A 27,308-nucleotide genomic window follows, 5' to 3' on the forward strand; every position below is an offset into this window, starting at 1 on the left:
CAGTCAAGGCAACTGGCTCAGAGACAAGGATTTCAAGGGACTTGTGCTTTACTCAACAGCTCAATGACACCTTCCTTGGTCAGGAACAGAACCTCCCCTGCGTTCTGATTCCAGACCTCAAAGACGGGGGGGTCCTCACAAACCCCCTTCCCAGCTATGATCACGTAGGGGTAGCCCAGCTTGTTGGCATCCTTCAGCCTTTTGCCTATGGTCAGCTGCGTCCTGTCATCCAGCACCGCGTCCCCAGCGAGGTGGGGCAGCGCTTCAGCAACAGCATCACACATTCGCTCCAGCAGCACGCCTCCCTCCCCCTCCTCCTTGCTGCCTCTCTTGGGGGGAATGAAGCAGAGCTGGTAAGGTGCAATGAGGCTCGGCCAGCGGATGCTGTCCTCTGTGGAGAGCACCTCGATGGAGGCCGCCAGGATGCGAGTGACGCCCAGGCCATAGCAACCCATTTCTGCCAGCTGGGGTTTGTTGTCAGAGGAGCAGAAGACAGCATTGCAGACAGAGGAGTACTTGGTGCCCAGATAAAACGTGTGCCCCACTTCGATCCCTCTCGCCTGGGAGAGTTTCTCCCCGCACGTAGGGCAGGACGTTTGCTCCTCACTTAGGGTCTCCACGTTGGCCGCAAAGTGTCCTTCGGGGCACAGCAGCAGCCTGTCTTCGCCAACCTCTGCCGGCAGCTGGAACTCGTGGGACACGGTGCCACCGATGCTGCCTGCGGCTGCCTGCACTCTGACGAAAGGCAGGCGCAGGCGGCTGAAGAGGCTGCAGTAGGCAGCGCAGAGCAGGTCGTAGGTGTGCCGAGCCGCCTCCGGGGAGGCATCGAAGGTGTACATGTCCTTCATGTGGAACTCCCGGCTGCGCAGCAAGCCCAAGCGCGGCCTGGGCTCGTCCCGAAACTTCCTGCTTACTTGGTACAGCCGCAGCGGCAGCTGCCTGTAGGACAGGTTGCCCTGAGCAGCCACCAGCTCCGTCACAGCCTCCTCATGCGTGGGGCCCAGGCAGTAGCCCTTGCCGTGCCGGTCCACCAGCCGGAAAAGCTCCGGCCCCATCCGATCCCAGCGTCCGCTGGCGCGCCACAGCTCCGCCGAGCTCAGGCTGGGCATGTTCAGCTTCTGCCCACCCACGGCCTGCATCTCCTCGTCCATCACCTTGATGAGCTTCTCCATGGCACGGACGGTGGGCGGCATGTAGGAGTAGCAGCCAGGGCTGGAGGCGTGGATGAGCCCCGCTTGCAGCATCAGTCTGTGGCTCCGGCATGTGGGCTCCCCGCCCTTGCCCTCCTCAGCCGCCTCGCCCTGTAGATTGAGAGGCTGGAAAAGCTGCGAGAGCAGCAGCCGCTTCGCCCTGCCCGGTGCACCGTGCCGCAGCCTGCAGCCGCGCTGCCGGGCGCCGAGCGCCGGAAGCCTCCATCTGCTCAGCAAGCCCTCCATGGCGGGGCCGGGGGACTAACGCTAGCTGTGACGAAGGGGGAACCTGCACGGCGGGGCCTGGGCAAGCACCGGGGGCACCTCCCCGCCCCACCGCCACGAGCAGGCGGCCGCAGGCACCGGGCACGGCCGCGCACCCCCGGGGCCGCGCAGCCAATGGGAGGCACAGCCCCGCCACCTGGGCGCCCCGGCCGGGAGCAGGACCCTGCCGCGGGGAGGCAGAGACTCGATGGTACGGGCGCCGCGCGGGCGCCCTCTGCGGGCCGGGAGGAGCAAGCTGCGGCAGGAGTCGGAATCCCAGACTCGTGGAACGGTTTGCATTGGAAGGGACCTCGAAAGGTCACCTCCTGCGCCCCGCTCTGCAGGCAGCAGGGCTCTTTGCAGCTCTGGCTGATCAGAGCCCGGCCTGGAATGTTTCTAGGGATGGGACTTCTGCCGCCCGCTTGACTCAAGGTGGCTCTTTGCTGCCATAAGCTCTCGGGATGCCTTCTCATCTAAGGCTGGTGTTTTCCATAGTGTCCTGGTTCGAGTTAGAGTAGAGCTAATTTTGCACACTGATCTTACTTTTCAGCTCAGCCTCACCTCAGCGGCGGCACCTCCTGGGCATGCTTCTGCAGACAGTGGCTGCTCCTAGCCGTGACAACACTGGTGTTGAGAGTTCACTGCCAAGCATTGCTGTGCAGAGAGGCTCTTGCTTGGACTTGCTCTTGTGGAGACCAAAGTCTCTGTTAAACCTTGTGTGGCACACTGGGAATGCAGAAAGTAAAAGGCCATGTCTGCAGAGGGGAGTGGATAGGACAGGTGACCCTAAACTGACTGGCCAGATATTCCATTCCATTCCTACCATATTCAGTATAAAGCTGAGGGGTCACAAGGGTTAAGTTTTCTTCTTCAGTGGCCGGTGTCCAAAGAAGGCTCTGTCCTGCCTTTGACCCCAGCTTGTGTGTTCCTGAATCCAGTTTAATAAAGCAGCTCCTGAACCCAGTTCCCATTTGCTGCTGAGTCCAGAGGGGCTGGGTTCAATACTGATTTGATGTAGATTTGTGTATCTTCAATGCTATTCCTGTTTTCATCCAAGACAGTTTATTTTTCTTTTCCAAGCCACCAGTCTCTCCCTTAGTCCCTTTCTCTGCCCCTTTGGAAAGCAGAGCGGTTCACAGAGAGCCCTACCCCTCCACACCCAGCAATCTCTCCCTTCCCTCCAGCCCTGCTGCACCACACCATGTCCCCCGAGCCTCACTGGAACCACACTCCAACAGGAGAAGGAGGAGGAGGCAGCTGAGTGTCCTTGGTCCTCTCAATCTTTGTGGTCTAACTATGGGGCTGAGAGCTAATGAAAAGCTGGGGACACTGCGAGGAGCTCAAGAGTCTGCCACTCTATGATGTGCCCATCCTCAAGGAGGCTGAGGTGTGCCCCCTCACCTGGCCCACACACAGGTTTGTCCTCAGGAACAGACAATCCTTGAGGACCCTTTCAAGGTAATTTTTAGTGTACATGAGCTTTCCCCCACCCTGTCAGGCACTGGGCCCTGTCCCTCCTGGGTGCATTCCAGAGCTTGCAGCTACATCTTCATGTGGATCTGGAGGCCAGGGGACTCTCATCATCTTGTGCCCAGTTGCAGGATGGAGCACGAGCCACTGGCAGAGAGAGCCAAGTCAGCTTGCCCAGTGACTTAAGTGCCCAAAGTGTGACCCAGTGGTTAACGCAACCCCCTGAGATGTTGCTCATCCTGTTGACCCTGGCTGTAAATTTGATTTCTGGTTATCATGGGGTCCCTGAAAGCAACTGAGCCCTTCCATTGCCCCTTCCAGGCTGCCTCAAGCCTTGGGGGCAGCACGCCCTTGTGTTGTCAGAGCTGGAACCACCTGGCCATGGGAGCACTCCTGAGGAAGGGCTGAGCGTTCAGAAGCCTTTTTCTCATGCCATTCCAGCTTTCTCCATCCAACCTGGCAAGCAAACCTTGCCTGGCACCCAGCTACCACCTCTGCTCTGCCCTTTGCAGCTGCTTGCCTCAAACTCGAAGTTACAGGTCTCTGAAGTGCAGGCTGTTTCCTGGGACACTGGGATGCTGGGTGCCATGGTGACAGTTGCCATGGTGAGGGCTGCCACCATCCACGCAGCTCTTGGAGACCAGAGCTGCCATCCCAGGGACATGGGCAGCCAGGTGAGGTCACTGGCCAGGCTTGCCTGGATGCACAGGGAGGGGCACATTTGCTGGTGTAGCTCTCCTCACCACACACATTGTCTGTGCCCCCTGGGAAGCAGCTTCTTGCATGGGAACACTCTGCACATGATGGTACAGAGCATCCAGCTCAGGCTGGGAGCAGCCCAGGGGGGAAGCATGGGAAATGGGCTTCTCACGTTGGAGCTCAATGCTGCCTTCCTGGTGCTCAGCAAGCGCAGAGCCCAGAGGAGCAGGACGTGGAGCAGCAGACTCCCGTGTCCATCTCCCTCCTCAACCAGCTGCAGATCCACGGGTGGCTGAGCTCAGGTCCAGCACTGCTGCTGCAGTGCTCTGGCTGTGCCTTGCAGGGAGAAGCATCAGACTCTGGCAGGCTCAGAGCACAGAGGGTCTCCTGGCTTAGTCAGCTGCCCCTTTACCAGTTCAAGGAGACAAAGAGGAAGCTCCAGTGCCAGGTAAGAGCGGGGTTTGAGCTGCCCCTCTGTGCACATCTGCTGGGGGTGTGCAGAGCGGGCAGTGCTGCCCAGCCCTGTGCTCACCCTCTCTGCACTTCTCCTGCAGCAGGAAAGGCTGGGCCCAGGAACCTACAACATCAGGGACTTTCTGCAGGACACACGTCCCTGCAGCCCGCGGGGCATCTGCCACACCAGGGAGCCACGCTTCAGGAGTGGCCGCAGGGTAGGGCACGCCTGGCACCGGGGGCGCTGGGGAACAGCACTTGGCTCTGGGCTGATGGCTTCAGAGAATCACAGAGCCTTAGAGGCTGGGAGGGACCTCCAGGGATCATCCAGTCCAACCTCCCTGCCCAGGCAGCATCCCCTAGGGTAGCTCACACAGGAACACATCCAGGAGGGTTTGCAAAGTCTCCAGAGAAGGAGACTCCACAGCCTCTCTGGGCAGCCTGCTCCAGGGCTCTGGCACCCTCACACCAAAGAAGTTTCTCCTCCTGTAGAGCTGAAACCTTCTCTGCTCCAGTTTGCAGCTCTTGCTCCTTGGCTTATTGCTGCTAAGCACCAAAAAGAGCTTGGCCCCAGCCACTGACCCCCACCCCTCAGACATCTGATCTCCTCTCAGCCTTCTCCTCTCCAGCCTAAACAACCCCAGGGCTCTCAGCCTCTCCCCACAGGGGAGATGCTCAAGGCCCACACTCATCCTCGTGGCTCTCTGCTGGCCTCTCCCCAGCAGGTCTCTGTCTCTGCTGAACTGGGGAGCCCAAAACTGGACACAGTGTTCCAGGTGTGGTCTCAGCAGGGCAGAGTAGAGGGGGAGCAGAACCTCCCCAGCCCTGCTGGCCACACTTCTCCTGATACCCCCCATCTGCCACTGGCTCTCTTGGCCACAAGGGCACATTGCTGCCCATGCAGAACTTGCTGCCCACCAGCCCTCCAAGGTCTTTGTCCACGGAGCTGCTCTCCAGCAGGGCAGCCCCAACCTGTGCTGGTGCCTGTTGCTATTCCTCCCCAGATGCAGGACCCTGTGCTTGTCCTTACTGAACTTAAAGTGTTTGAACCCTTTGCAAGGGTTAGCACCTGCCATGGGTGCCTTCTCTTGCCAGGCTGGGGGCTGTCCCCCTTGCCAAGGCTGCCCACGGGCACCCCTCCTTTCCCGCAGGACTGCTTCCCTGGCCCTGGCACGTACGGCCCGCGGGGGAACCCCTACGCCCCCCTGGAGGAGAGGGAGAAGCGCTCTGCCGGCACACGGGGGCTGATGGACAGCAGGACAGCCAAGTGCGCCCCGCCGGCGGCCACGGCGGAGTGCTGCCCCTGCCCCTGGGACGCGCCGGCGGGTGGCACTTGTCCGCCACTGAGCGCAGCCCCTCCTGCCTTTGTCTCCCTGCCTGCAGGGCAGTGGCCTGGGGCCTGGCACCTACCGGCTGCCGGGCAGCATCGGGGAGGGGCTGCGGCGGGCAGGCAGCTTCGGCCTCCGCAAGGCTTCCTCGGGGGACAAGGCGAAGCCAGCCGGTGGTGGCCGTCAAGCCCCGGAGGTGCGCTGCTCGGAGGGGTCTTGCACCTGGGCAGGGCTTCGCGATGAGCCGTGGCACCCTGGCACGCAGCTGACTGCCACCGGCGTCTTTCCTGCCTGGGGTTTGCTCCTTCCCTCGGATCCGGGAAAGCTAAGGCCGTGCAGCAGCACCCAGGGGGCAGCAGGGCTGGTGCCCGGCAGCGGCAGCAGGGCTGCGCTCTGAGCTGCCGTGCTGCGGGACGGACAAGGTGCCCCAAGAGGCCATCGCTGCCTGCGCCTCTCAGGCTGTGCTTCTGTCGCAGCAGGAGAGAGGCGGTGAGCTGAACGCTGTCCCTGTGAAGGGCTTCGTGGAGGAGCTGATGCTGAAGGAGAACAGGAAGAAAGGCTGCTTCAGCACCCTGCCGAGGAGCCCAGGCTGCCCCACCGAGAGGATCTGCTGGGCCACGCTTGCTCAGTGCCCCAGGAACACGGTCAGTGGCATGACAGGGCGTGTGGCGGGCACCTGGGGCCGGGTACATTAGGCCATGGAGGGGTGGGTGGGTGGATGGAGGGGTGGATAGGTGGATGGGTGGGTGGATAGATGGGTGGAGGGATGGCTCTCCACTGTTGTAATCTCTTTTTCCAAGCAAACTAGAGTGTAACAGGTTTCCTTCTGTGCAGTATGCAGTGGGGCCAGGTTCCTACAACCCAAAGCCCCTTGGGAGATCAGTGTGCCCCAACCAAGCCCCGTTCTGGTCATCTGCCAAGAGGTTTGACAGAAAGTCCACCCTCCTCTTCACTGGGAACCAGGTGAGTGAATGAGCACGACAGTGAGAGAGCCACACAGGAATGGTCAGGCTCTGAGCTTCTGTGACCATGCCCAATCCATTTACCAGCACCCCTGGGGGAGAGGATAGAAGTCCTCTGAGGACCTCTTCAGGAGGTGCTTTTCTCTCCCTGTTAATTAGCTAAGGAACCTGTGTGGCTTGGCCAGATCCCCATCCATAAGAGCTCCTGTCTGGCTGCTGTTGTTCTTGCCCAGAACGTGTTGATAAAGTCCCACAGCCCAGCGTCCTGCCAGCAGAAAGGAGAGGTGCCCTGTGTGCAGCAGAGCTTGGCTGGTGCTGAGCAGAGGGGAAGGGGCTCAGCAGCCACCACAGAGCCTGTACCCTCAAGCCCTTTCTGAAGCGTGCTCAGCCACCCCTTCTCATTAGCTTTGCTCTGCATCAGCTGCAAACAAGCAGATGCACTTCATGGATGAGGGCAGCTGGGCTTGAGTCCTTTTAGGTGCCAGGAGCATCTTGTATCCTCCCAGAGAATCACATCCTGCTGCTCTAGCAGCATCAGCAGCACGTTGCAGAGCCAGTGCAGGTAGCAGCCCTTCCCTTAGTACCTGTTCCTGGAGCTGTATTCATCCAGGCAGCTTCCCCGTGGAGAACCAGGACAAAACCTAAAAGGGCTCAAAGCAGACAGGGAAAGCTTCAGTCTGAAACAGCCTGGGTTGGCTGGGGACGAGGAGCAGCCTTTCACGTGGCTTCTGTCCTTTATCCAGCAGAGTGGGCAACCTGAAGAGGTCAAGGATGAAGAGACCTTGCTAATTGCTGGGGAGAGCGCCAGAGCAGAGCTGGGCGGGCAGGCGGGGAGAGGGCAGCCCCGCGGGGCAGGCGGCAGCGGCTGAGCGGCAGCTTCCTTACCAGCTGCTGCCGTGAGAGCTGCTCCGGCCCCGCCGGCCTCCAGCACTGCGTCTTCTCCTCCCTCTCCTGCAATCCAGGCTTGGCTTGGTTAGGATATGCCACATACTGGTTGTGAGCTGCGGAGGTGAGCAGCTCCAGCTGAGCTGGCATGATCTGCAGTGTAGTGCTGCGGCATGGTGCACAGGGCACAGGAGCTACAGAGAACTGCCAAGAGCCTGCAGAGGGGAAAGGATCCTTGCATAGGAGCTGGCTAGCAGGGCTCAGTGAAAGCCTTAAACTATATTTGAAACAGGAAAGGAATAAATCCAGGCTCAGAAGAGGTAAGTCTAGGGCTGGCATGCCAGTGTTGGAGGGCATGTATGCTGGTGAGGTCCTTTGGTCTCCCATCTCAGTGAAGGTAGAGGATGAAGATCCATGTGGAAGCAGTCTCATGTTGTACCAGGGAAAGTTTAGACTGGAGAGCAGGAAAAAGTTCTTCACTGGAAGAGTGGTTAGTGATTGGAACAGGCTGCCCAGAGAGGTGGTGGAGTCCCCATCCCTGGAGGTCTGCAAGAAAAGCCTGGATGTGGCACTTGGTGGCATGGTTCAGCTGATGTCGTGGTGATAGGTTGTAGGCTGCACCTGATGATCTCAGAGGTCTTTTCCAGCCTCGGTGATTCTGTGGTGGAGGTGTCACCACCCCTGGAGACATCTAAAAGACGTGTAGGTGTGGTGCTGAGGGATATGGTGGCCTTGGCAGTGCTGTGGTGGCAGTTGAACTTTGATGACCTAGAGGATCCCTCCCAGCCTAAACGGTGCTATGATTTTTCTGCAAGGGGAGACTCGGCCACAGAAGGCACTACCTGCTTTTGCCCCACTCGCATCCCAACACTTCCTCTGGTGGGGAAACACAGGAGACCTTCTCTTTCCAGAACCCCGTGGGTGTTGGTCGCTATGACATCACCAAGCATGAAAAGGCCCTTCAGAAGATGAGACGCCAGGCCCTGTACCAGTGCGCGGCGCAGCGGTACCTGAGCAACCCCAAGCGGGATGCCTACCTGCAGTGAGTCTGGCAGGTGAGGGGGCTGGGAGCAGCTTCGCAGTGCCTTACAGCAAAACCATCTTGGAGATGGCTGAGTGAAGGCTGCTGGCACCACAGGTGGCGTGGGGGCGGATGATTGTGTGGCTAAAGCACTGTATCAGGGCTGGGAAACACTCAGCAGCCCCACAGAGGGATACATCTGGGGAGAGGGAGGTTGGTACTGCTGCACCCCTCCTCTCCCAGGAAAGAGCCACTCAGAGCCACTTCAGGCACACTTGTGCCCAGGGCTGCATCGTTGCAGCAAACAGAACTCGGCTTTAATTGGTGGAGCCTTTCAGCAGAGTCTCATTTGAAGCAGGGGCTTGGCAGTGAAGGATGCTGCTGTGGCTGCAGCTTGTACCTGCAGCCTGGCTCCTTCCTCTGCCCGCCTCCATGTGCCAAGCAAGCCTGCCAGGTTTGAAGGATGCTCTCTTGGCTTTTGTTACTAAAAGCAAGCAAAGAACAGAACTTAGCAGCACCTTCTTTCTTCTCCCCTAGTGGCCAAATGGTTAAGGCCCTCCTCTGGTGCCCTGTGTTTTGGAATGTGCTTGGGAGGAAATCTCAGGGCTTGTAGAGGTCTGCTGAGTCTCCTACATGTGTTTTCCTCCTGCTGAAACTGTGGTTCAGAGCATGGACAGGCTGGGCCTGGCATGGGTCTTTAGCACCACTTGGGAGCTGGGGGTGTGCTGCCTACAGAAGAGAAGACTCCAGGGGCCCTTAGAGCTGCCTGACAGTAGCTGAAGGGATCCTACAGGAAGGCTGCAGAGGGACTTCTCATCAGGGTGTCTAGCAGCAGGCCAAGGGGGAATGGTTTGGGGCTGAGGCAGAGCAGGGCTAGACTGGAGCTGAGGAAGAAGTTCTCCAGTACCAGGGTGGTGAGTCTCTGGCAGAGGCTGCCCAGGGAGGCTGTGGCTGCCTCTTTCTGGGGGTGTTGAAGGCCAGGTTGGCTGAGGCCTTGAGCAGCTGAGTCTAGTTGAGAGGCATCCATGGCTTTGGTAGGGAGGCTGAGGCAGATGCTCTCTGAGGTTCCTTCCAACCTGAGGCACTCTGTGGTGATTCTCCTGTTCTCTCGCCAGTGAGCGACTCAAGCCCGTGGCTAGGAACAGCTGGAGTCATCTGATTTCTGCCCAGTGCTGTCCAGATGCCTCTGAAGAAATCACTGCTGGTTTCCAGGCATGAGATGGTGTTGGGAAGCCCACATCAGCGAGTGGGTGGCTGACATGCCAGCACGTGAGATGGGGCTGATGGCTGGCAGGCACACCAAGAGCCTTGTTCTGCACTAGTAAAACACTCTTAGACAATCAGCAGCCTCATTTTTCTGTTGACTAATTAACTGCTATCCACTTTATCCTTTAGAGAAGTCACCCACATGGGAAGGGGGTGCCAGAGGCTGCATGCCCTCCAAAGGGGGTCTGCTGGCACGCGTGGCTCAGTAAACGCTGCCTTTCGGCTGCCACGGCAAGGCCATAGAGCCAGAGCATCACAGAATGGTTTGGGCCAGAGAGGGCCTTTACAGCTCATCTTGTCCAACCCTCCTTCAGTGAGCAGGGACATCTCCAACTAGATCAGGCTGCTCAGAGCCCCATCCAAACTGACCTTGAACGCTTCTAGGGATGGGGCACCTCTCTGGGCAACCTCTGCCAGGTTGTGCCTACCTGTTATAGGCATGGTGGTGTTACCACTGCTGAAGATCCCCAGGTCCATGCAGGGAGCTGGGCCTGAGGAAGCATCCTGCAGCCGAGCAGGGTGGGTAGGCCTTCAGTAGCCACTGGTCCTGTGCCATCTTTAAAGTAGCTGCGGGTTGGATCTGCACCACAGCTTCACTTGAGTTGACAAAGCCAATCTTTGTGAGCAGCTGGAGGGAGGGGGGAGAAGAATTTGGTGCCATCATTCCACACTTTGTGGGGTTTTAAAACCTTGAGGCACTGGAGAAGGTGAAATGAAGAGAGAGCTGTGGTGGTGGTAACAAAGGAGGGACAGAAAAGAAACACATTATCTTTTAATGTGCTTAGAGTTAGCCTTTCTGAAAGCTCCTGCTGGGCTTCAGGCTGGACTGAAACAATTAAATCTAGGTGTAATTACGTGCTAATTTTGGCTGATTAAGTATGCTAATTAATAGAATTGATGGGGGAATCACAGAACCAGCCAGGTTGGAAGAGGCCTCCAAACTCATCCAGCCCCAACTTAGCACCCCAGCCCTGTCCAATCAACCAGATCATGGCACTAAGTGCCCCAGCCAGGCTTTGTGACTCCACTACCTCCCTGGGCAGCCCATTCCAGTGCCAATCACTCTCTCTGCCAACAACTTCCTCCTAACATCCAGCCTGGACCACCCCTGGCACAGCTTGAGACTGTGTCCCCTTGTTTTGTTGCTGGGTGCCTGGCAGCAGAGAGCAGCCAGGTAGGACTGCAGTGCTTGAAGGGAGTTCTGATGATTGTTCTAGGGAGGCAAGCAAAGCAAGGAGGTGTCTGAAGGGAGCTGCCTGAGCAGGGATGGGGGTGAATGCAGGCTGCAGGTAAGGAGGGCTGTGAGACAGACTGTCAGGGCCAGCACAGAGGTTGGGCACCTCAGCTGCAGTTCCAGGCAGAGCCAAGGCATTTGTCAGCCTGGATTTCAGGAGGAAGCCCAGGAGCTTCTCTGAGAAGAATGCACTGGAAGAGGATCCACCAGCGGTGATCAGGGGAGGGGCAGGAATACATCCAGCTAAGCCTACAGGGCTGCCGTGGAGGCGTTTTCTGAGGGAACAGAAGTGGAATTCCTCGAGCTGAAGGAGGCACTGAAGCAGCATCCTTTGCTTCCATGGGATTAGATTTATTAGTGTGGCGTGAGAATGAAGCAGCTCTCCGTATCAGCAGCTGTAGCTCCTAGACCCCAAGTGGGGTTTTGTCCTCCTTGGGCACGTCAAGGGGAAAGAATGAGGGGAGGAGTGGGGAAGGATCAGGATAATTGGCGTCATGAGGGCATGTGGAGTCAGTGGGGCGTAACTGAAGGGTTAAGGCTCATCTGTAAGGTGTTCGTTTTGTGCAGGTTAAGTGCAGCCTCACAGATTTCAAAAGCATTCCTTCAAAGCTGTGTGCAGCACCAGGGTCACGCTCTGCCATGCCTCCCATCCCTTACCCAGGCACTGGCCACTTGCAGCAACACAGTTAAGTGCAAGGAACGATGCAGAGAAGTGCTTGCCAGGCCAAGGGAGGGGATTCTGCTCCTTGGCTCTGCTCTCCTCACACCCCACCTGCAGTCCTGGGGGCAGCTCTGGAGCCCCCAACATAGGAAGGACATGGAAGTGTTGGAGGCAGTGCAGAGGCCACCAAGATGCTGAGAGGGCTGCAGCAGCTCTGCTCTGAGCACAGGCTGAGAGAGTTGAGGCTGTGCAGGCTGGAGAAGAGAAGGCTTGGAGGAGACCTTGGAGTGGCCTTGCAGGATCTGAAGGGGGCTCCAGGAGGGCTGGGGAGGGACTATGGACAAGGTCTGGTAATGAGAGGATGAGGAGGAATGGGTTTGAAGTGGCAGAGGGGAGATTGAGACTGGATGTTAAGAAAGGGTTCTTTGGAGTGAGGGTGGTGAGACACTGGCACAAGTTGAGCGTGGTGAGCACTGGCAGAGGTTGCCATGGGAGGCTGTGGAACACTGAAGCACCAAACGTGACCAAAGATCACATTCGATGCTTCTGTGCTCCACAGCCTCCCTGGAGGTGTTCCGGATCGGGCTGGATGAGTCCTTGAGCGACCTGTTCTAGTGGGAGGTGTCCCTGCCTAAGGCAGGGGGCTTGGAAGTGGCTGAGCTTTGAGGTCCCTTCCAACCCAAACCTCTCTGTGATTCTGTTAAGTACTGAGCTGTAAGTGCTCAGCTGCTGAAAGACACCAGGTGGAGCAGCGTGCTGGATAGATCTTTTATTTTCACAGCCCGTACAACGGAAAATGAAGAGCCACAGCCACGATGCGGGTGTGTGACAGGCACAGGGACAGCACCCAACCACCCCAAACAGCGTTTGCCAATAAATTAAGGAGTGAAAACCCAAATACAGTGCACACCTAAAGATCAGCAGTACGTACGTGAGAGAAAGGCGGCCCAGGGAAAGGGATCTGCATGTCCTCCAGCTCTTTAACCTCGCCCTGTCAGAGCTAACCAAACCCTCTCTTTGCAGCTTGTGTTACAATCACTGGGCTAAATCATAGCTCTGCCCCAGGGGCAGGAGGGCAGCTTACACCCCAGGAATCAGCGTTTGCCTTCCCATGCACCCCAAAGCCTGGCAGGGTGTAGCAGATGCCCCTGGATCACTGACACAGCCCCAGTGTGGCTCGGGCAGCACTGCAGGCTCTGCACTGGCTGCGTCTCCCCTTGGCAGGCTGCTCATGCTCCCAGGCCCTGACGGGGGGCTCTAAGGGGTACTTGATCTGCACCCAGTTTGCCCAGCATGCATCACTGAGCAACAGGCCAAGCTTCTTCTTGTCACTGCTTTATCATTGGTTTCATCTGGACCATAAACATCCATCTATCAATAAATATAATCATTGGTTTAGCACTCATACAGAAATCAGGCCTCCCACTGGGAACTGCTGAAGAATGTCTTCACCTCACCCAAGCCTCAAGAAAATCACTTTTTTCTCCTTCAAGATCAGCAAGGTTTCAAGTAACAGTTTGAAGTACTGCTTGGACAAGACACAGGGTTGGTTCTGAACCGTGTTTTTTTGGCTACAGGGTCAAAACATTCCCACACTTCTTCGGCCGAAGTGAGTGTACCCTTCTCACCAGCAAGCAGGCAGAAGGAACCCAACAGCATTCGCTGCTGGCTTCCTCTCCAGGTGACTGAAACAGTCCTTTTACAAAGCCTATCAATCTACTCCAGCTAAAACAAAAAAGCAGAAGGGCCACTCGAGTCAGAACCAAAGCCTGTGTGTGCTGAAGAGCCACAGGGGCTCTGCTTATCCACAGCCACGTGCTCTGACTAAAGCCTTGACCTCCTCCTCTGACGGGTGTGAAATAACCCATGTCTTCCTCCAACTGAGTATTTTGTAAGGCACTAAAATTAAGCAACAACCAGAACCCCTCAAAAAATCCAAACAAACAGATCCACAACAAGTAAAAACTGAAATTAAAGCTTGGCTATAGGGAATAGCAGCAATGTCTTCAGTAGTCTGCAAAGCCAGAACATTGAGATTTGGGGGGAGACCAACCCCCCAGCAACGCACTGTTAGCCAGTTACAAAGTAGCTAAAACCTACACCCACTTACACTTCATAACCAAAACCAGTACAAATCTGATAGGCACAAGTAAAAAGCATTTTCCTCACCCCCCCAGTGCTCAGGCCTGCCGTCAGGGAGCTGCAGTGCTCTGCCGAGCTGACGGCACGGCGGAACACTGACGGCACAGCACCGCGCAGCGCCCTACCGCCGGTGGTGCGGTCGCTGAGCTGCCCTACGGGCTCCCCGCTGCAGGCAAAGGGCTTCAACACCAGCATTCGTTTGACAATGCTTTCAGCTTTGGCACCTATTTCTCAGCCCTCACCCACCACTTCCAGTAGCTATCGCATACAGCTGCTGTCACTCCAGCTCTCTTCAGGCAGTTGCTCTTCCAGCGCTTGGAAACTGGTGAGCTCACCTATGTCCCCTACATCAAGACACAAAGGCTAGCACTTGAGATCTCTTAAAAACAATCACTTTGAGGTTGGAAAATGGGATTTAAAACGTACAAAGAAATACTAAACATAAATAGTATAAAGCAGGAATTCATATCTTCAAACATTGACAGGAAGGAGCTTATTTGGAGAGCAATAAAGCTTTGTTGGTGTTGTTTTAAAGGAAATATTGACTAGCTATAGGTAAATTCATCTTTCCCTGATTGCTTGATTAGGTCACCCAGGCTCAGTGCCTTGCTGCTTTGCAGATTTTGTCATACACTTCTGGAAAGGCATCCTTGCAATTCATCTGCTCCCTCAGCTTGTGGTACAAGGAGCCATCAAACATATCCCAGAACTCCTCACGGGTCATGTAGCAATCTGCATACAGCATCTGGAAACTGGGGAGGAGAAACAAGAGACAGATTGGGTATTAGTTGTGCCACAAGGCCTGGAACACAACACCAACATCCAGGGTAAGCCAACAACAGCAAATACTCGACCCCTGGGTGATGCTGTTCTGGCAGGGGGGCTGGAGTTGATGATCTCCGGGGGTCCCTTCCAACCCCTACCGTTCTATGATCCTGTGAACCAAACCCCCTACCCAGAATCCTCTGGAGAACAAGCACATGGACCATGCTGGGACATGCAAACTCTTCCGTTTTCTGGATTTTACATTACCATAACTTCTGCCCCAAGAGGAAATGCCCTGCAATGGTGGAAGGAGCAGAGTACTGCCACAGCCGTGGTGAAGGGGAAGGTGGCACAAGAAAGCTATTCAAATAACCTGCTTTGCAAGTATAGCTCAGAACACTACTTTAGTCACCAACATGCTGACTGATTCCTCCAGTAGTTTTGCCACTGCAAAGGGAAAAGGAGAAGGGCTAAACAACATTTGTCTGCAGAGAGTGGCTCACGTTTGGAGGGGCAATGGTTTGAAATGAGAGCAGAGCAGACTTAGGCTGGGTGTTAGGAAGGAGTTCTGCACCATGAGGGTGCTGGAACACTGCAAGAGGTTACCCGGGGAGGTGGGTGAGTTCCCATTCCTGGAGATGTACTCAAGGTGAGGCTCGGCAGGGCTCTGGGCAGCCTGATCTAGCAGAGGATGTCCCTGCTGACGGCAGAGGGGGTTGGACTGGATGACCTCTGGAGGCCCCTTCCAACTCAAACCGTTCTGTGATCCTACCCACGAGCAGCCAGATCTCCTGTCAGCTTGCAACAACTCTTCTCAGAAACTCAGCCTAGAGGGAACTTCAAAAGTTGCCCCACATCAAGAGTATGGCTCCTTTGCACCAAAACCCACCCATGACCTCAGCTTTCCTCACCCAACACTTTTCTAGCTGTTCCCAAAAGCCTGCTTTCCTACTTTTCTGCCATTCAAAACCTTTTAATTACAGCTTCTAAGGAAAGAAGTATTTTTTCAGCTTGTCTTAGGATCCGTGGAGGTCCAATCATGGCATCGTGTGCTAGCCTGTGATACAAACTGCTCTCCCAGCAGATACAACAACACATTCTTTGACCTCTTATGGTTTCTCTGATCTGGGACTGATAATATAACTGGGAAGGCAAAAGCCTGCCAAATCAGACCAGGCTGAGGAGATAAATGTCTGGCGTAACTGAAGCACAGTGTAACAAAGGTCACAGAATCACAGAGTGCTAGGGGTTAGGAGGGACTTGGAAAGCTCATCCAGTCCAACCTCCCTGCCAGTGCAGCATCACCCAGGGCAGGTCACACAGGAACACATCCAGGTGGGTTTTGAATGCCTCCAGAGAAGGAGACTCTACAACCTCTATGGGCAGCCTGCTCCAGGGCTCTGGCACCCTCACAGTGAGTTTTCCCTTCTGTTCCCTCCTCTGCTCCAGCTTGCACCCACTGCCCCTTCTCCTGTCACTGGACATCCCTGAGCAGAGCCTGGCTCTGTCCTCCCAACACTGCACTTCACCACTTGATAAACACGACTGAGGGCACCCCTCAGGCTACTCTGTTCCAAGCAGAGCCCCAGTTCCCTCAGCCTGTCCTCAGCAGGGAGGTGATCCACTGCCATCACCAGCTTTGTGGCTCTGCACTGGACTCTTTCAAGCAGTTCCCTGAGGCCCTTCTTGAACTGAAAGGCAGGAGAATCTCTCTGGACCCACTCACCACAGCCCTTCTAACCCACCTGGGATGCCACTAGGCTTCCTGGCCACAGGGGCACCTTTCTGGCTCGATGTCTATTTACAACAAGAAATGAAACCTGTACTTAGCTGTGCAATCTTCCTCATGAAATGCAGCTGACATCACAGCACAGCAGCAAAACACAAACTCTTGCATAAAGCTTTGCTGTTGTGCCAGATTACAAAACTCCCAAGTATTTATCCACTGCTCATTTCCTAGTGGCAGGTAGAGAGGAGACAAAACTCTGTTGATACAGAGCTATAATTAAAAGCTTAACTAAAATAAAAGGTAAGAAGCACTTTTCAGTTGCTTTGTTCTCTGGCAGCCCAAGTCACTCAACACTCTTCAAATCATCTTGCAGCAGCCTCAGCACCGCTGCTCAGCCACATGGGATATATGGCTGTTAGACGGGGAAGTAGGTCAGACCAGAAATGTGGATAAATTATACTGATGGTGTGAAAATACCCTGTAGTTGTTTTTGTTCCTGAGAAACAAGCCTCTAACTGCTTCTCCACTGACACTACTACGGCAAATTCGGCTGGCACGAGCCTGTGGCAGATGGTGGGCACATATCTGACGCCTACCACGGTCTATGTGACAGGAATCAGGGCAGGGAAAAGCAAGCACAAGTTGTGAGGGAGGGAAGGCTGCCACCAGCACTCAGGGACCGAAGCAGGGAGCCAAGGCGGGCCTCCCCGGGCAAGGACAGGGCAGGGCTCTGGCTCGACGCTGCAAGGACTGCAGAGAGCAAAACAATCCCAAGGGCAGGCAGGGAGGCTGTGCAGACCGTAAGAAGCCTATAGGATTTCTGGAGGCACTGTGGCCAAGGCAGTGCTGGGTTTGCCCTGGCTTTGAACCCACCCGGAACAAGGCAGCTGCAGCATGCAGACATGGGGACTGTCTGCACCTGGCTGCATTCATTTTATTGCAACAGAGACTCCACTCCCAGAGCTGAAAGGACACACAGGTGATCTGAAGCCACCTCGCTCCCAAGTACACTGCAGGAACTTCAGCCCCTGTGCTCACTTGTCTGGTTTTGCAGTCAAATAGCAAGAGTACAGTCATGCTTGAAAGCCACAACGCCACAATTAGCAACTGAAGTTAGTTTTCCTGTTAAATGATTGCAGTATTAAAGTTCTGTGGGATTAACTGCAGTGAAACCACACAGGTGCAAATTACATGGCATTGTTACTGTTCTAAGGAGTGGGAATCCTTACCCATGTATGCTTCTTACAAACTTCTCCATCTGCCTCATTGAAGCCCTGGCTTCAAACTGTTTCCTTCTGGGCTCTCCGTAAGCTCCTACATCCACGTAGAGTTCTGTTTCATCTCCTTTTGGGTGGACCATACCAGGATTATTAGGCAGTATGAAAGGACACAACCAGAGAGGGTACACCTGCAAATAAAACACTTTATCACTTATGTTTAACATGCCAATCCTTTGAGCTATCCCTTAATAAGATGATAAAGTGAAGTCCTGAGAGGACTTCTTCCCAGTTTGGGACCGAAACGTGCACTGCTCTTGCTGTGGCTCTCAGCTGTGCTTTCCAGTGACAGTAACACCAACGGACTGAGGTGCTCAGACAGGGTGCTGTGTCCTCCTAGAATTACAGCTCCTCCCCTGAACATTTGAAATGAAAGAAAACCCCTAACCCCAAAGCAACACTTGGAATACACACTAGGAGTAAAAAGAAAATGAAGCTTTCTCTTCCAGGTCAGCCCAAAATTGGAATTGCCAAGTTTGCACTTCTTACACTAACTAAAATAAATTCAGAAACAAAACCAAGGAAGGGAAATTAATTCCCACAGCTTGGGGCTTAGTGCCACGCTTTCTAGTTGAGAGTAAAACTGGTTCAGGAGTTACCAAGTGAAAAAACAGCTTGTCCAAGTGCTGGGCTTCTACTAAAGGTTGAATCACTTTCAGTTCTTTTCTTGGCCTTGTTTTCAGACAGCTCTGCTCTTTTTCTTTCCCTGCAGCTCTGCAGCACAGACTCACAAAGCAGAGCAGTCCCCAGGATACAATAACGACCTTTTCCATGGGCAGATTATTAAGCCTTAAAGTCTAGAGTCATAGGCCTCACCACACACAGTGCTGCACAAAACATGTTCTCACATGAAGGTCGTTGTGGAAGGTCTGGATGGACTTCTGGAGGCTCTTCATTGGCACCAGCATGTCCTGCACAACGTGGTGCTGCTCGTACAGCTTTCGAATGGCTTCTCCTTGGGTGAGCTTTAACAGAGAGATTTTTGGAGGAACCATCCAGCCAAACAGGTAACGGAAAACAGGGTTATTGCCAAAAGGAATGATGTCCTTTAAAGAGGAAAGAAAAAAAATGGGACTTAAGAGCAAGCAAGTGAGCCAAAACACAACACTTTAGAGTGCTCAGAGCAGTATTAACTCAGATTTTCAATTAATTTAACTGCTGATAATTTTGCTAAACAAAGATGAGCCAAGGGCTGGGGCACCTCTGCCATGAGGATAGGCTGAGGAGCTGGGGGTGTGCAGCCTGCAGAAGAGAAGGCTCCAGAGGGACCTTGTAGCTGCCCTCTGACACCTGAAGGGATCCTGCAGGAAGGCTGCAGAGGGACTTTTCATCAGGGTGTCTGGAGACAGCACAAGGGGGAATGGTTTGAAGCTGAGGTGCCTTCCAACCTGAGCCATTCTGTGATTCTACGAACAGATAAGAGAGGCTTGGAATGAAGCGGGCTAAGCAGCCCTGCCCTGAGCACCCCCTAGTTACGCTGACCGATTTTCAGTCACACAAATCAGTCCCAAATACTCTCAGAGAGCAGGCCACTGTCTCAAAACAGCTAAGGAAGGAGGCCAGACAAAGCTTAACTTAAGGAACTCTTGCAAAAATAAACACACATAAGGTCAGGTCTTCAAGGAATTATAAAGCTGTCAAGTTTTAAGTACTTCTTGCACAGCCAGCTCCTGTTTGACTTCTCTGGGAGCTGAAAGAACCCAGAATCTCACTCCAGATATTCAAAATGGAGCAGCAGGGATCTGTCACAATGCCAAATAAAGCTTTGTGTAAAGGTACATCAGAGTGAATACATTTATGAACTTCAAAGTAATGCCTAATTACTGCTGTTGAGTTTAGCCAGGGCCAATCTCCAGCCAGTTTCACACTCATGTTATTTTCCCATTGCCTGTCTTTGGCAATCACTTAGTAGCTATAAAAGCTTAACACTGAAATATGTACTTCAGTAAAAAGGAAATCAGGAGGTTATGACCTAATGCCTTATATGTGATGATCTTAAAGGTCTTTTCCAGCCTCACTGACTCTGTGACTGTATGCAAGGAAGTGCCTTTGGATTTGTTTTGCCCAAACAAAGGATTTTTCAAATCCCCATAAATTTCACGCTGGTTTTTTTTGTTTTCCTGCCAGGAAAGACAGCTTTGTGGCCAAGGGAAGAAGCTACACTGTGCCCACACTGGGAGACAGCAGTGCTCCTCCGTGCAGGTGTTGAGTTTTGGAACTGGTCTTACCTGGAGTTCCCAGAAGATACTGCGTGTATGCCTGTGGTAATAATGTCTGGAGGGAATGTATTCTGTGCCAGTGCTGTCCTCTTTCAAATACTGTTCCACATGCTTAAAGAACCACGGCTTGTAGTAGTTACCAATCCTGTTTACCTACAAGACAGTGTGCACTCATTAGCAGGCACCACCACGGGCAACAGTTACACCTTGAGGCAATGCTACGTACGTCCCCAGACTCCTTCACTGTCAGGAGTTTGAATGAGGCTGTCACAAGAAACCCAGGGAGCCCTCATTTCTCCACAGAAACGGCTCCCTCTCACCTTCCTTGCCATTGCACTTTAAGAAAGACTTGCAAAGCTTGCCTGTTATCAGCTTAATCAAGAGATGGTGAATGTGACAGAACTGGATTCCTAAAATACCCTCAACTCCTCATTCAGAGTCTCCTGGCAGAGGAGAAATATCCAGGCTGAGGGATGCAGTGAACAAGGAGCAGGTCCCTGACGTGTTTTACAAAGATACACTGTATTAAAAGCCTGCTGGGGGAAGAGCTCCTCTGAATAACTAACTGCTGTGTAAGAGCTCCTCTGAATAACTAACTGCTGTGTAAGAGCTCTGAATAGCTGCTGTGCGAGAGCCCCTCTGAATAACTGCAGTGTAAACCGGCACTGTTCTGTGTATCAGGGAAGTGACTTTTCTCCCTCCCTAGGTACTGCAATGAAGAGGCTGTAGACCAATTATTTGCTCTAGTAATGAAATCAGTGGGTCATTTCTCCTAGATTGAAGAGATTTAGACTACAGGCTCCACTGTAGAAGCAGAGAGCTCTAAGTGAAACCATTCTGCTGGACAGATCTACCTTTTAATCCCGTGGGTAAGAGACTGTTCCAATCTTACAACGATCCTGGTTTTTATTGGCATATAATAGAGCTTTAGTTGAACTCTGGGGTTATTTTTTGACTTGGTGAGTAACTTCCCTTCAGTTACCTTGCTTTGCTCAGCTTCATCAGTCAAGACTCCTGTCATGATGACTGCTTCATCCAAAGAATACACGAGTCCTTCCACAAAGCTGTTCTCCTTTTTCTTAGACTCCTCAGTGAACTTTTCACAGATCTTCTGCAGTCCTCTCACGGGACAGTAGTGCAATTTGACATATTTCTTGGCAGGAACCATTTTTATTTCTGCTGCAACCAGGAAACCCAGAGTACCACAAGACCAAGGCACTGCATAAAATAGGTCTGAATTTTCAGTCTGCAAAAAGTATGTCATATTCAATCACATATCCACACTGGTAACTGTCAACCACATTGTAAATGATAGCAAAATAACATTTTTGTCTTACTGGTGAGCATCTCACAAGGCTTCCATCAGCAAGAACAAGCTCATAGGCCACACAGGTGTGCTGGAAAAGTCCATAGATATGGGATGAAGACTCAATGCCGGTCCCCATGATCAGGCCACCTAGCAAGAGAGCACAACACAAATCAAAGGTGACACACTCTAAAACAAAGGCGGTTAATGGGAACAAAACCTCCCCTGTTAAGCTCTGGGCCTGACTTTTAAGCCTTATTTAACAAACCCAAACAAAACACTAAGTGCTTATAACATAAATACCACAACAGGCCACAGGGTTCCTTTAAAATAATGCAACATAGAATCACAGAATCAATCAGGGTGGAAGAGACCTTCAAGATCATCCAGTCCAACCTGTCACCCAGCCCTCTCCAATCAACATGTTTCTGCACAGCAACAACCAGTGAGTCTCATCATGACCCTTACCTACTGTAAGATCATCAAGCTCTGGTACCACAGGAACAGTCCAGCCCATTGGGTTGAGGTAGGCAGTCAACTGGCCCATGGTCACCAAAGGCTCCACACGAACAACCTAAAAAAGCAAAGAAACCAAATTTTCCCCCCCCCCACATTAATTAAGTGCTCAGCATTAACAATGACAGAATATGGCTGTCTTGAACTTCCATCTGTTACCAGGATTTGGAGACTTACTTTCCTAAGAGCACTTCTAAAAATAGTGGAAACTGTTTAGTGATTCCTCCTCTGCCTTAACATCTTGCTGCTCAGTCCCCAGAACCATAAATCAATCTGGTCTTTCAGGCTCCAGCACAGAAAAGCTAAGCAACTCCATATGCTGTGTTTTTGGGTAGAACAATCCAAGCACAGGTTGTGAAACCTGTGCTTTGGTGTGTCTACAGCCACGCAAAACCCCTTTGTTCTGTATGGAGTCTCATCTCCTCTTCAGCTATACACACAGTAAAAACCAAAAGCCCTAAGCCTAGTTATCATGAAAGCTTTATGCTGAACTTGTTACCTGTCTTTCACTGTCCACTTCCAGAACATCCATTAAGTTGATCATGATGTTCTTATGAGTCTTCTTGTACTTGCCAACACGAAGTGACACAGTCAGCCAACCCGGCCGGCCAGTGCACATGTACCTTTTGCTGCCTTCTTTCTTCCATTCCCGAACCTGCAAGAGGGAGCAACTGACTGGGTGCTGTAAAGCACATATCTCCTCAGTAACATACCAGAAACATCTTTCCCTCACTGTAAGTCTTCAGAAATACTGTTACATGCACGTTTAGAACAAGTTCTTTACCACAAGGGTAGTGGAACACTGGAGCAGTTTGCCCAAGGAGGTGTTTGGGGCCCTATCCCTGGAGATATTCAAGGTGAGGCTCAACAGGGCTCTGGGCAACCTGATCCAGCTGAGGATGTCCCTGCTGATTGCAGAGGAGGTTGAACTAGATGATCTCTGAAGGCCCCTTCCAACCCAGGAATCACAGGATGTTAGGGGTTGGAAGTAACGTCTGGAGATCTTTGGGTCCAAACACATGCCAGAGCAGGACCACAGAATCTGGTGCAGGGCACACAGGAACACATCCATACAGGGCTTGGAAGTCCCCAGAAAAGGAGACTCCACAACCTCTCTGGGCAGCCTGTGCCAGTGCTCTGTGACCCTGACAATAAAGAAGTTTTTCCTCACGTTGAGGTGGAACCTTCTGTGCTGCAGTTTCCATCTATTGCCTCTTGTCCTATTGCAGGGCACAACTGAGTAGAGGCTGCCCCTGTCCCTTCCTTCCTGACCCCCAGCCCTCAAATACATATATGCATTCATTAGATCCTCTCTCAGTCTTCTCACCAGAATAAACAGCCCCAGATCTCTCAGCCTTTCCTCATCAGGCTGTGCTCCAGTCCCTTAATCATCCCTGTAGTGTTCCACTCGACTATCTCCCTCCAGAACTGGGGAGCCCAGAACTGGATGCACTATTCTAAGTGGGACCACAGTAGGGAGGAGCAGAGGGGGAACCTCTCTTGAATCATTCTATGAGTCTAGCTGCCAGTAGAGAAAGCCTGGATGCCTCTGAGTAGTGACACTTTGGAAGTCACTCTGCAGAGCTCTGAGGTTTTAAACGAAATATAACCAGAGGGATTTAGCTATGTAGAGGAAGCATTTCTAATACCCTGTAGATTTTTGTGTTGTCATTTCAGTCATGGTTTTGGTTTTTGGGTTTTTTTTTGTTTTTGAGATGAGATTTGGAAAACCAGGATGAAAGTTTTAAAGATCCACAGGAAGACCTTCACTCTAAGGGAGCTACTGGCAGCGGAACCTCACTTCCCTGAAAAGTTATTCACAGAATAGATCTGGCTGCAAGAGACCTCCAAGATCATCTGGCACTGAAAGGTCCACACTAACCAACGACCCTAAGTGACAGGTCCACGTGAATGTGACGTCTCCTCCTACAGACACCCAAAAAATCACCTAAGCCTGCAAATAAACGTGCAAAGAGAGAAGAGTTGAGAAGGAAAAGGCATAAGCCACAATTCTGCAAACGCCACAGTGAGTCACACTCGGAGAACGAACGCCAGCTGTAGCACTTTCTTCTCGGCTCAATTGCTGCTACAGCTGGTGATAAAACCCCTGCCCCAAACCCCCCAACAGCTCCGTATGCATCAATACCCATCTGCGTCTGCGATGAACGTGAGTGTCAAGGAAGAAAACAGCGGCAGACGTGACAGAAATACCGTGAACAGCAGCGAGCACAGAAACACTACAGACATCTGCTCTACTGCGTGCACGAAAAGTTTCAGCTCCCCTTCAGTCACCTCTCGGCACTAACAATGCCGAGATGCTAGATGCAGAGGGTTATTAGAAGATGGTATTAAGGCAACCGCTTCAAGACTAACATCTGGCTTGTTACACAGGTGCCCAGGACGTGCGGGGGCCGTGTGCGGGCACGGGGTGCCCCTCAGCCCTCCTCTGCGGGGTGTCGCGGCGGCAGCAGGCGGACAGCCGCAGCCGGACTGGCCAGCTGCTAACGCCGCGACTTGGAGCGGAGTCACAGCCCGGAAAACCCACCCCAGCGGGGCAGAAACACCCGCTGCCTTCTGCCCGCTCCGGCTGCCGCGCCTGCATTCAGGGCCGGGCTTCGCTCCGGGAGAGGCACAAGGGAGCGGGGGAGGGGGGCTGCGCGTCGCCAGCCCCCGGGGCATCGCCGGCGTGCGGGGACGCAACGGAGGGGGCCAGGGGCGCCAACCCGCCGCCCGGGCCGGGAGCGGGGGTGCGTGTCTGCGCTGCGGGCTCACCTGCGCCTGGATGTTGCGAACGCGCTGGGCGTGCTGCCGCGGGGCGCTGTGGAGGCGCCAGACGGCCCAGGCGCGCAGATGGTAGTAGACGTCAAAGAGGATGGAGAGCGGCATGAGGAAGAAGCAGACGAAGACCCAGCGGTGGTGCACCAGCACGGCCTCCAGCCCCCGGTGCCGCACCCATAGCAGCAGCAGCAGCAGCCCCGCCAGCAGCGACCACACCGGCGACATGGCTGCCGCGTCCGCCCGCGCTCCCTCACGGCCGCCGGGGCCTCGCCATGCCGCGCCCGCCGCTCGCGCGCTCGCCGCCCGGCCACACCCCCCCCCCGCGCGCCCACCCCCCATTGGCCGCCGCCGTGAGGCGAGGGGAGGGGAGAGGCCAATGAGAGAGCTCCGCGGAGATCGGACCAGGCGCTGAGCGCTGCCATTGGCTCCCCGCCGCGAGCCCCGCTCTCCCCTTCTGCCGCCGGCCCCCGCCCGCGCCGCGGCCCCGCCGGGGGTTACCCCCAGGGCACCGGGAGGGGGCCCGGCCGGGGCAGGGGCGGCGCCCGCGGGACAGCCGGGATGCCAGGTCAAGGCTGGGACGGGGCCCGGGCAACGGTCAGAGCCCCCGGCTAGGGCTGGCACGGGGCCCGGAGAATTGTCGCACTGCTGGCCCCAGGGCAGGACCAGATCCCTGACCGGGTCTGGCGGTAGGTCATAAGGTGGGGGACGAGCCCCGAGGCAGAGGTGACCTCCAGAGTCATGGCTGGGGACAGGCCCTTGGCGACTCTGCTGGAGGATCTGCACTAGCTAGTGTCCCCCGGGCAGGGAGCTGTGTCTGCTGCCCTTGGCTGCGAGGGTAGGAGCAAAACTCCTCCGCATGTCTCCCTTGTGCATCCCGACGGTACTGTTCTAGGTACTCGTGATCCTGGCAGCGAAGCTGTGTCCCAGCGCCAAGTCAGGAGTGCCGTGCAGGCCACTTTGTGGAAGGAGGAAAGAGGCAGCCCTCTCCAAAACACGGCTTGCTCTCTAAAACCTTGGCGGAAAATGCCGCTCCACGGTGGAGCAGCGGCAGGGAAGGTACCTAAGGCTCTGTGAGGAAGTGAAGGCTTTCTCTAAGCTGAAATGTGTCCCTGAAGAGGTTAGCTGTTTGGGAGGACAGTGGCAGAGGTGCCCCACAGGCAGTGACAGCCCCAGGGACGCTGGAGTGGCAGCGACGCCCGCAGCAGCGCTGGGCTCACGGGGGAGCCTGGTGCCCAGGTGTTCGGTCAGCGTGCCAGCACAGCCATGTAGCTGTGCACACGCAAGTCAGACGGTGCCTCTTCCTCTTTGTCACCAGGACACATGCTCACTTTGGCCTTTGGCAGCCACAGACTGGAAGGGATCGCTGCATCAAGGTCCAGAGCTCAGCTGTGGCAGGCAGTCACACCTTGGAGTCTCCTCCAGACAGCTTGGAGGCTTTGGTGTGAATCCTGTCCCACTGCTTTTACTGCTCTCAGTTTTCTCAGGTCTGATGCTTGAAGGTGGTCTCAACCCTAAATTAATTCCCAGCTGAATTATATTCACTGCATTTGTCCCTAGCCTGCCCACCAGCGCTTTCCTTTCTTGAATCCATGTGTGTTATCTGCTTTTGTTTACCATTTTGTCTGCTGACTGAACCTATGCATGAAAAGAGGTTTCTCATGCCCGGTGGTTATTTTAACCTCTCTGAGGGAGCTAAATAATTATTCCGAGTGTAGATCATGTGCAGGGCTTATTGGGTAGCAGCATCCTTTATTCATAAGGGGATATTTATACCTTCAGTGCAAATACTGCTTTCAAATTGTTATTTGGTTTGGGTTTTTTTCCATTAAAAACGTTTATCGTGTTTTCAGTGTTCTGCTCTTGTTTTTGTAAAGGTCCTAGGCAGCAAGAAGGGGTAGGTAAGCTCAGAGGCAGCAATGTGAAAGAGAGGGGTGAGTCACCACGAAGCTTATGGTGAAATTGCCTGTATACCTGGTCATGCCAGCATGGAAAATACAGGCATCAGAGGGGGATGAGGGGAGGCAGATGATTTAAATGCTGACAGTTTTCAATTTTAGTTATTTCAGATAGGAGCAAATTATCATCCAACAGTCTATGCAGGCTTAGCAAAACATCATCTGCAAATCTGGTTTGGAAAGCTCGGAGTCCCTTGGTATCTTCAGGAGACTAAGATCCCTGGTCTTGTCAATTAAATTATCATTTTAAGTGTGTTTAAGCTGTTAGTGCTTCCTAAAAAAAGCAGCCCTCATCCCTTCTTCCCCCGACTCCTGCTCCTGCCATCCTGCCCACCCACTCGTGCTGTTCTGGGCATGCTGTGCAGTACAGCTTCTGCTGTCACTCAGTAGGAGAGGCTGGGGAGCTGATCCGAATGAAGATTTGGACTGGGTTGTAAAGCCGTTCTCTCCTGCCTGGATCAGCTCTCGGTTGGAGTTCACCCCACACACGCTGGTGTAGTGGAGCACAGAAAGCAGAGGAGGAGTCTCACTGGCCACGCTGGAGCTAACCTTCTAACTCTGCAGGGCTCTGTCCTTGACCAAGCAGGACTTAGCCACTCAGTTGTCCAAAGGCACCGTGTAGAAGGGACACACAGCCAGCGAACCACAGCGTGGTTTGGTTGGGAAGGGACCTTAAAGGCCATCTAGTCCAGCCCCCGTGCAGTCGGGAGGAACACCTCCAGCTAAATCAGGTTGCTCATGGCCCTGTCCAACCTCACCTGGAGGCCATCTGCCACCTCTCTGGGCAACCTGTGCCTGTTGTTCACCACTGTCATCATGAAAATTTTTTCCTCCTATCTAGTCTAAATCTCTCCTCTTAGTTTAAAACCATCACTGCTTGTCCCATCACAGCAGCCCTGCTCAATAGTCTGCCCCCAGCTTCTCCTTGAGCCCGCTTTAAGTGCTCAATAAGGTCTCTCCAGAGCCTTCTCTTCTGACTCTGTAAGGAATGTCTCAGGAGGCATTCAGCAGAAGCAAAGAAAGGCACTGACAGCATTCAAAGCCCTTCTCATCACCCAGGCTCTCAGCCCTGGTACTGCCTGCCACAGCTGCTGTGGAGTGGCATCAGGGTGGTGAAAGGATGAGCATTTTAATAGTCACAGCTATTATGTCTAACAAAGAACGTTGGGAGGGCTGCAAGCCCTAATT

General features: G+C 53.9%; 3 protein-coding genes across 3 annotated transcripts; 1 reads left to right on the forward strand and 2 right to left on the reverse strand.

Annotated features, from left to right (window-relative positions):
- Window positions 1–30: 30 nt before the first annotated feature.
- Window positions 31–1,480, reverse strand: PARS2 (prolyl-tRNA synthetase 2, mitochondrial). Its single transcript, XM_064146911.1, has one exon. The coding sequence runs from the start codon at window positions 1,434–1,436 to the stop codon at window positions 33–35; it is 1,404 nt and encodes a 467-aa protein (XP_064002981.1). The 5' UTR covers window positions 1,437–1,480; the 3' UTR covers window positions 31–32.
- Window positions 1,481–1,662: 182 nt separating this feature from the next.
- On the forward strand, window positions 1,663–9,546 carry CIMAP2 (ciliary microtubule associated protein 2). The gene is made up of 10 exons (XM_064148242.1): window positions 1,663–1,746; window positions 3,829–4,071; window positions 4,178–4,294; window positions 5,228–5,365; window positions 5,460–5,600; window positions 5,881–6,048; window positions 6,239–6,367; window positions 6,896–6,928; window positions 8,163–8,293; window positions 9,388–9,546. Exons 1-10 carry the CDS (start codon window positions 1,663–1,665, stop codon window positions 9,488–9,490), a joined length of 1,287 nt encoding a protein of 428 aa, XP_064004312.1. The 3' UTR covers window positions 9,491–9,546.
- A 2,641-nt stretch (window positions 9,547–12,187) lies between these two features.
- On the reverse strand, window positions 12,188–24,464 carry DHCR24 (24-dehydrocholesterol reductase). The gene is made up of 9 exons (XM_064146916.1): window positions 24,160–24,464; window positions 21,887–22,042; window positions 21,340–21,445; window positions 20,903–21,021; window positions 20,548–20,811; window positions 19,575–19,718; window positions 18,195–18,392; window positions 17,299–17,477; window positions 12,188–14,327 (listed from the first exon to the last, which is right to left on the reverse strand). The coding sequence occupies exons 1-9, from the start codon at window positions 24,388–24,390 to the stop codon at window positions 14,174–14,176; spliced, it is 1,551 nt and encodes a 516-aa protein (XP_064002986.1). The 5' UTR covers window positions 24,391–24,464; the 3' UTR covers window positions 12,188–14,173.
- Between the last annotated feature and the right edge of the window lie 2,844 nt (window positions 24,465–27,308).

This window comes from Pogoniulus pusillus, chromosome 8, assembly GCF_015220805.1.
Source record: "Pogoniulus pusillus isolate bPogPus1 chromosome 8, bPogPus1.pri, whole genome shotgun sequence".
Taxonomy (NCBI): domain Eukaryota; kingdom Metazoa; phylum Chordata; class Aves; order Piciformes; family Lybiidae; genus Pogoniulus; species Pogoniulus pusillus.